The 9249-nt window shown below is 26.1% G+C and overlaps 3 protein-coding genes across 8 annotated transcripts in view; 2 read left to right on the forward strand and 1 right to left on the reverse strand.

Annotated features, from left to right (window-relative positions):
- The first annotated feature begins 1140 nt into the window (after positions 1-1140).
- On the forward strand, positions 1141-4610 carry LOC122627147 (probable chitinase 2). 2 transcript variants are annotated; one of them, XM_043808057.1, is made up of 9 exons: positions 1197-1309; positions 1421-1778; positions 2289-2489; positions 2602-2767; positions 2853-2949; positions 3266-3466; positions 3612-3806; positions 3892-4014; positions 4215-4610. In XM_043808057.1, the coding sequence occupies exons 3-9, from the start codon at positions 2336-2338 to the stop codon at positions 4458-4460; spliced, it is 1182 nt and encodes a 393-aa protein (XP_043663992.1). In that variant the 5' UTR covers positions 1197-1309; positions 1421-1778; positions 2289-2335; the 3' UTR covers positions 4461-4610. The 2 variants fall into 2 exon arrangements, with proteins under 2 accessions (XP_043663982.1, XP_043663992.1); XM_043808047.1 differs by lacking the exon at positions 1421-1778 and having other exon boundaries at positions 1141-1309.
- A 13-nt stretch (positions 4611-4623) lies between these two features.
- On the reverse strand, positions 4624-8876 carry LOC122627137 (probable leucine--tRNA ligase, mitochondrial). Of its 4 annotated transcripts, none has more exons than XR_006326795.1 (10): positions 8717-8876; positions 8373-8580; positions 7849-8242; positions 6890-7776; positions 6444-6806; positions 5993-6233; positions 5670-5907; positions 5321-5541; positions 4869-5036; positions 4624-4764 (listed from the first exon to the last, which is right to left on the reverse strand). XR_006326795.1 is itself a non-coding variant. In XM_043808025.1 (8 exons), exons 1-8 carry the CDS (start codon positions 8825-8827, stop codon positions 5326-5328), a joined length of 2658 nt encoding a protein of 885 aa, XP_043663960.1. In that variant the 5' UTR covers positions 8828-8876; the 3' UTR covers positions 5142-5325. The 4 variants fall into 4 exon arrangements, 1 of the variants encoding a protein (XP_043663960.1); XR_006326793.1 differs by having other exon boundaries at positions 4625-4764; positions 5271-5541; XR_006326796.1 differs by having other exon boundaries at positions 4627-4764; positions 5271-5541; positions 8373-8587; positions 8717-8875.
- Positions 8877-8963: 87 nt separating this feature from the next.
- Positions 8964-9249, forward strand: part of LOC122627156 (60S ribosomal protein L13) — a 2113-nt gene continuing 1827 nt past the window's right edge. For both annotated transcript variants that reach the window (XM_043808079.1, XM_043808069.1), the window contains exon 1: positions 8964-9112. The gene's annotated coding sequence lies outside the window, so the exon portion shown is untranslated. The remainder of the gene's footprint in view (positions 9113-9249) is intronic.

Consider the following 9249-nt stretch of genomic DNA (forward strand, 5'->3'; position numbering starts at 1 on the left):
GCTCGATGTTATGTATATGATATGGAAATATAAAAAAGTTCAATTATATATGTACACATATAATATTAATAAAAAATGAAATGGTTGAAGATAATTTATTTTATAAATTGAATACAAAAAAATTGTTAGATACTTACAGTTAAGAAAGATTCGATACTTGATATGTTTCACTCGTGTGCCGTTGCGATGTATTCCGAAAAAGAATGATTTACGAAAATGAAATCTCTATTCCTTAAAAAGGAAAAAATGTAATTGTTATTATATATTAATTATAGTAATATTGAATTATAATAAATTTTATTATTTAATACAGTACGAATATAAATATAGACTTGACTAGAGTTAAGTCCACTCAGTCGAACCCATACGAACCCGACTATTCAACACGTGAGAGAGGTATGAGTATTTATACCAAACTTATACACCGATACTATAGACGCATAGCGGAGAAATGTTTAAGCTTAAGGTTGTAGTTCGTATTTTGTCCGTACTTGTCGCCGAAGTCGCTCACGCTTCTTTTTGATTAATCTATCCTTAGAAAAATATAATCTGGTATATAATTTTTTCTTTTTTTTTAGATATAGTATTATTCTTACTAAATACAAAAATTCCTATCATAGATCAATTAGATTGTTAGCATAAGAGAAGTATACCTAACAAGTTTATTATAATTTATCAGGTCATTGTAATTTATAAATTTTCTATTTCGTTATTATAATGATCCACGACTTTTCTAATCAAATCGGATAAAAGATTATTTCTGAAATCAGGAATCTTTATATATATGCCAATATTTTAGATATATTTTTTATTTATATATATATATATTTTTTGTACACATATAAATACACGCGTCATTTAGAATATTTAACTGTAATTTTCACACAACAAAATATTATCTTTGTATAAAGATATAATCTTTGTATAAGAGAAAGAATTTCAACATAAATATCAATATCAAATGTATATTTCATCTATTTATATCGTAAACAATATTATGTATTTATAATTTCTGTATTTTATTTTCCGTGTTATAATTTTTAAATTATACTGTATTATAAAGTTCAAAAACGTTTTTATATTTAACGGTACAACAGGTTCTATCTTCGTCCTTTTCTTCGATAGTTTATCTCTCACTTCTCTTTTAAGAGCAGTGCGTCACGAACATTCGTAGGAGAAAGTCACAGTCAACGGGACAGTAACTCGGCACTTGCGTGTAGTCTGAAATACTATACAACGATGAATCCGATGAGAAATCTGACGCCATGTCTTCTAATACTTTTATTTCTGTACATTGATAATATTCGAGGTAAGTTAAATAAAATATATAACATTTAAAAAAATGTTTATCTCAGATTCCGTCGCAAAAAATTTCTATCTTATTTTATTTATTGTTTTATTTGCTTATTTTCAAAAACAGATTAATTAATATTCTTCCCTTTTTTTCCTTCAATTTGGTATATTATTCGAATAAAATAATTTGATTTTGAAGAAAAATCATTCATCTCGAAATAGATCGTGATCATGTGAAATTTTCATTTCGAAGGATATTAATACGAATTTTTAATACAAAGAAAAAAAAAGATCTTCGTCGGCATTTTTTTAACTTTCTTTTTTTTTCTTCTTCAATCAAAATATTTTTTCGAGCGCAATACTCAATAAACAATATTCAATTACACATCACTGTCGAGAAATTCGAAGAGAAAGGCAAATACTGTCGACATAAACTAATGAAAGTCGAAAACGTCATTGACATTTTCCATCCACCAATGAATAAGGTAAATCTGACATTTTAATAGAATCTTAGTCGTTATATTCAAATATATTGTTTAAAGAACGTGTTTGTTCGCCACACCAGTTATATGGATCATAGTATCTCATTATCGAAATATTCATTTACGTTTTTAATAAATTAAATTTAAAAATGTATAGTTTTATATTTAATAAAACTATGTATTTAATATTTCACGTATAATTTAAAACAAAAACTTATAAATGAATAAGAAGGATGATTCTTATACGTTTTATTCGTAGCTATTTAAAAGAGAAGATATTATAAAATATAAAATATCATAATTTATATGATCATTATTATTATTATCATTTATTTGTTACCATTATAAACCATTATAAACATATATAGATACCTATATGCATATTAGCGTGTAACATTTCGTTTTGAAAAAATATATAAAAGTATTAATCGAAATTCGTAAATATATAGAACTTATCGATAAAAAGTATAATGAAAAATAATAAAACTATATCATATTTTTTTTAATTCTTAGGGCAAACGACGCCAACGAACGGAAAGGTCGTTGCCTGTTATGTCGCTATGTGGGCAAAGTATAGGCCTTCGAACGGCTATTTTACATTGGATAATCTTAAACCACAACATTGTACACATCTGATTTACGCTTTCGCTGGTTTGAATACCACTTCTTGGGAAATACAAAGTCTTGATAGATGGACTGATATCGAAGAAGATGGTATTTATTTGAAATAAAACACAATAAACATACACATAACTAAAAACATGAAAATAATAATAACAACAATATATAAACATAAATATAATAAATACAATATATATTTGTTTAGAAATTGGTAATTACAAAAAAATGACGAATCTTCGTAAACAATATTCAGGATTAAAAGTATCGATAGGTATTGGTGGGTGGAACGAAGGTAGTAAGAACTATTCTATTCTTGCTTCGGATAAAGAAAAGCGAGAGAGCTTTATCAATAGCGTTGTTACATTTATTAGGTATATAATTAATGATCCTTAGCTATATTTTTTTCATATACTAATATAGATATTTATATACCTATATGTGTTATTTATTACGCAGTAAATACAAATTCGATGGCATCGATTTAGATTGGGAATTTCCATCGCAGAGAGGTGGTACATCGGAGGATAAAAAATATTTCGCCATTCTCATTAAAGTAAAATCTATTTTTTTCTATGATAAGTATATGTGATTGATATATGATCGATAAATGCACGATCATAATTCATCAATGTTTTTAATTATAAATGAAAGTATTAATTGAAGTATTTGTATGAAAGATGAAAATTATATATATATATATATATATTATATATATAATTATATATATATAATCTTTTATCTTTATATAATATACTAGTTAGAACAAATCAGAAACTTAACGATTTGATAAGATAACATAATCTTGAACTATTATTATAAATGTTATTTCAACTCTTTCAATATTATACGTTTTATACTTATCTTAATAGGAATTAAAAAAAGCATTACCTAATTCTCTACTAACTGCAGCTATAAGCCCAAATAAGAAAGTAATCGACGAGGGATATGATATCCCGAAAATTTCTAAATATCTCGATTACATATACATTATGGCTTACGATTATCATGGTTCATGGGATTTAAAAATTTTACCGAATGCTCCGTTAAACAGTGCCGATGATGCAAGCGTGGTGAGTAATAATCTTTGTTATTATTTTCGAAAAATTTATCAACATTTACATAAAGATTTATTTCGGTTAACAACATGCAAAATTGATATTCATATTATTAAATCAATTATTATTGGTATGAATTTTTCTTTTTTCATTTTTTAAGAATTCTACTGTGAGCTATTTACTACAATTAAAAGCGCCACCTGAAAAACTCATTCTGGGTTTACCAATGTACGGACGAACATATTTTTCGACTGAAAACATTCTTCCAGGTACAAATCCTATTGGAATGTCTTGTGAATCAGATGGTTTTAGCGGTCCTTACACTAATACAAATGGAACTATGGGTTATAACGAAGTATGTGTAATTGAATTCGTTTTAAATACGAGATATGATTAATGTTACTGTTGTATTTAATTAATTAATATATGTTTTTGCATAGATCTGTGAAGTACTGAAGAATAAAACATGGAGTACTGGATGGGATATTGTTAGTAAAACACCATATGCAGTAAATAGAAACAAAGTGATTTTGTACGATAATTACAAAAGTTTACAAGAGAAAGTAAGTTTTAAACATCTTTATAATGTTTACTTCGTGCGTAAAATGAATTTTAATATTATAATTATATATATATATATATATATATATATATATATATATATATATGTACACACACACACACTAAATGAGCTTCGTGAATCGATTATATGTACATATATTATAATTAGACATAAATTTAATGATTTCTGCGTGATTTTCAGGTATTATATGCCAATAAAATGAATTTAGGTGGTGTTATGATTTGGAGCATCGATACCGATGACTTTAATGGAAATTGCGAAAGTGATTACATATTAATAAAAGCTATTAATAGAGCTCTTATTAAAAAAAATGAAGCAGAAAATGAAGAAAATAAAACAAACGGAACAAGTAGAATATTTTCCTTGTATAATATATTAACGGTACTTTGTGCCATTGTTAGTATTTTTACTTTAACAAACTTATAATTTTAAAGAATAAAAAGAAGAAAGAAAATAAACATTGTTTACCTACAGATACTTAAATTGTTTCACGATTTTCTGTGTGAACACTTCTGTATTAAAATATATTATTAATTTTATGTATGTATTATTTATAATACACATAATAGTAAATGATATGCCTTTTTTTTCTTACGAAGTAGCACTGAATAGCAATCTGATAGAGAGAAAGGGAAAGTATATAAAGGAATTTTTTAGTTGATATAAGCACACGGGAAATTCCCACATTACCAACAATCATTCCTCAATGTGCATAAATGCATTTTTACATCTACAAAAAAAAACATATATACGTGCAGAAACAAAAGTATCAGAAACAAAGCCATGCACATATCAAAAAAGACATATACAAAATATAAATAAAAACGAACATACTGTTTTCTGACAACTTAGTTGGTAATAATAAAGTCCAACTTTACCGAACGAATAATTGATAATAGTGGGATCTTCTCTTCCGCATATTACTAGTCGGAGAAAGTAAATTCCCATTTTACCGGCGAATAGGTTGATAGTAGTAAATTCCTACCTTGTCGACTACTTGATCTGTAATAGTAAATTTTTTTTTGTTAAGAATATAATTACTTATTATCCGATTATTTGTTTGGTTGGATATTTTTTTCATAGAACATATTCTGCCAACTTAAATAAGTGTACTTTTATATTTTATTATTATTTTATCTGATATTTTATTTTTATATACATACATTAAGGTATCATTTAAAAACATCATGATTATAGATTTAATCATATTGTAATAGTTTTATATGATTTAAATACCTTTTGTTATTTTTGTTGTATTATAATGAGTCTTGTAGAATTATACTAACTTCACTTAAGATGAAACTTCTTCTAATATTTTAGTTGTACTAATATACAAATTTGCATCACAGGCTATTTGCGAAAGAAGCTTAACATCTGTGATTCTATGCTTTCTCAAAAGTTTTTCATAAAAGGGTTTAGCCATTATTAATTCTGATGCCTCCTGCGCAGTTAATTTATCTAAGATATAACGGGGAACTTTTATTTCCGTGAGCAACTGTTTATTGACCTGTATATGATTAGAAATTAGAAATTTCAACTTATTTGATTTATAAAATCTATCTTATGATATTATAATTTGTATGCGTTGTTACGCGTGAATATAGATTACGTATAAAAAATAAGTGATAAACTTACATAAACATTCATTATCATCTTATAATTCATATCTATTTCAGGCCATTTTTGCTCCAATACATCTTTATCTAATAATACTTCCTCTTTGTTTAGAAGATGATTCGGTATAGAACAAAATGCAGTCCATAATTCTGAAGCAAAGTGTGGAGCTATTGGTGCAAGCATAATTATTTGTGTAGCCAATGCCCGTTCATATTCACGACTTTTTAATTTACATTCATTACATACTTTTCGTAAACTGAAAATTCGCAATATCATTATTATCAATTTATTATAACATATACTATATTTAATTATTCAAATTTTTTATTTGATTGATTAACCTATTTGTAAGTCCTTGCATCCTAGATATTGCAACACTTATCTGTTGCGATGTTATGATATTAAAGGTTACCATTTTTAAAAAATAATTTCTGCTATCAAACATGAATTCATTATCCTTAATATATTTAGAATCAGTAGCTGCTGTTTGAAGTTTTTCTAATGATATATGTTCCCTCATTCCAATAAATTCTTTCAAAGTCATCCATATACGATTTTGCCAATTTTGTATACCACGAATTGCTGATAAATATAGATAAAATGTGATTATAAACATATATAAATTATTTTATAATTTGTACAAAATACAGCAAGTCCTATTATTTTAATTCTTTGTACTTATTTGACATCAATTAATATTTATTGAACATTAGTTTAGAAATCTGTTAAAAAAATTGTATAGTTTGATCTAATTATATTAATGAATGATATACATTCATTTAAAATACATACTGTCAACAGACCAATTTCTGTGAGAAGTTGGAGCTACATCTGCTAGTATTACTAATCTAGTTGTATCCACACCATAATGTTCCAGAAGTTCAAGAGGATCAACTCCATTATATTTTGATTTAGACATTTTTTCCCAAGTAACTGTTATAGGTCTTCCAGTATTTTTTTCATAATATTTGTTATCCTTCTCATCTTTAATTACATCACTTTCTTTTATGTACTGTCCAGTATTAGATATTTGGTAAGTTTTTCCCATTACCATACCCTGTACAAGGAGTTGCTTAAATGGTTCACGAGTTGGAACAAGACCCTCCTCATATAAAAAATGATTTATAAATCGAGCGTAATATAAATGGAGTGTAGCTGTAATTATACAACAGCTTAAAAAATATATTATAAAATATATTAGTTATAAATAAACATCTCAAATTCATTTGTTACCATACCATGTTCCTTTCCACCTATATATAAATCAACAGGTAAATTTTTTTTGACCTTTTCTACAGAAAACATTTCTTCTTGATTTTTTGGATCAATATATCTTAAAAAGTACCAACAACTATCTACAAATGTATCCATTGTATCAGCTTCTCTGATTGCATGATTACCACACTTAGGACACACAGTTTGTAACCATTCTTTGGCATTGAGTAAAGTAAAATGATTTTTTATTGCTAAATTAAAATTAATGTTTGGTAACACAACAGGTAATTGATTACGTGGTACAGGTTGAATACCACAATTTTTACAATGTATAATTGGAATAGGAGTACCCCAATATCTTTGTCTAGAAATCAGCCAATCTTTCAATTTAGAACTTACTGCATATCCACCAATATTCCATTTTTTTGCTTTAACTAATATTTCATTAAGTTCATATTGCAATTCTTCATGAGAACGTATATTATGCCGTTGGAATGGAATTTCCACGGATTCTGCAAATTTATAATCTTCAATGGAAGCAGAGGGAATACCCAGATAATTATCTCTATTCAGTGGAAAAACCAATTCTTCAGATATAAATATAGGTAATTCTTGTTCCGTAAAAGGATTTATTACAGTGGCTTTCAGCTTTTTAGTTTTTGCATTAACACTTTCAGTATATTGTTGTTGATTTAATATATTACTAGGAGAAATAACAACAAACTTTGCAAATTTGACAAATTCTGGCTTATCAGTCCATAGATTTATAGTTTTTGGCAATTCTGAGATATCAGAAACTAACTTAAAATCAAAACTTACACCATTACAATCACCGATCCAATTTTTTTGAATCTTTATAATATCTCTCCACTCTTTCAATGTTGTATCATTTAATCCATCCAATAATGATCTATAATATGATATAAATATTATACTTCCCCATATTTTTTTTCTGTTAAAATAATCATTATTAATAACATACTTAGCCAAAGCTGTAGTTCTAATAAACCACTGATTTAATAATCTTTTTTCTACTTTAGCTCCAGATCTCCAAGAAATATTATTTACATCAACCTGTTCTTCAGCTAATACTGTCTTATCAATTGGATCCCAATTAACATATTCTTCTTTTCTGTAAATTAGATTTTTTTCAAAGAGTTTTAAAAATAATTCTTGAGTCCATCTATAATATTCAGGATCACAAGTTGAAATTTCCCTGTTCCAATCAAATGAAAAATTAAGAGCATTTAATTGTTTGCGCATTACATTTATATTAGTTATTGTCCATTTACTAGGATCAATTTGTTGTTCAATAGCAGCATTTTCAGCAGGTAGACCAAATGCATCCCATCCCATTGGATGAATCACATTTTTACCTATATCAAATATAAAATTTTATTATCAATTTCTTAAACATTACTTATTTAAAGTTAATATTTTAATGCTGACTAGATATTATTTTTATTATGAAAAAACAAAAATTTGATAATAAAATTTTTTTTTTACCTCTCATCCTATAGAAACGTGCTATAACATCACTGATTGTGTAAACTCTAACATGACCCATATGAAGTTTTCCAGAAGGATAAGGAAACATAGAAAGGACATAAAACTTATCCTTTGTATTATCATTTTCATCGTATAAATTTAGATTCACCTTATTCTTCCAATGTAACTCTATTTTATTTTTCGTAGTTATATTAAGATTATCATCCTGGAAACTATATGAATTGTAATTTCAAATATAAATAATAATATATTTTTAAATCTTACAATTAAAATAAAATTCAAATATAGGTTATGAAGTAGTACGTGATAATTGAAGTAACAAACAATAAACTTGATAGTACCTTTAATGAACAGATACCAGTAGAAGCTCGTCTTTTTATACTTATTTTCAAAAAATATTCATCTCGTACAATAAAACTTGATCTTAATATATTTATACAACCGTACTTCATGTTTTGTATTTCTAATCGACTAGCATTACGAAACAACTCTAATCAAATTTATACTTATATTCATGTTGTATTAAATAACTAAATAAACATATTAAAATGTATTACAACTCAATATTATTATAATTAATGTTTTTTAATTTGTAGAATTAAAATGTGTAATTATAACAAGTACGTTTTTTCATTTTTAAAAAATATAGTCTTCGTTTCGTAAGTCATTCCTTTTCCGGTATACATCGCAACAGCACACAAGTGAAACTTATATCAAGTATCGAATCTGTCTAAACTGTAAGCATCTGATAATTTTTTAATATTCGATTTATAAAATAAATTATCTTCAACCATTTCATTTTTTATTAATATTATATGTATACATATATAATTGAACTTTTTTATATTTCCATATCATATACATAACATCGAGC

The sequence above is a fragment of the Vespula pensylvanica genome, chromosome 1 (assembly GCF_014466175.1).
Source record: "Vespula pensylvanica isolate Volc-1 chromosome 1, ASM1446617v1, whole genome shotgun sequence".
In the NCBI taxonomy this organism is placed as follows: Eukaryota; Metazoa; Arthropoda; class Insecta; order Hymenoptera; family Vespidae; genus Vespula; species Vespula pensylvanica.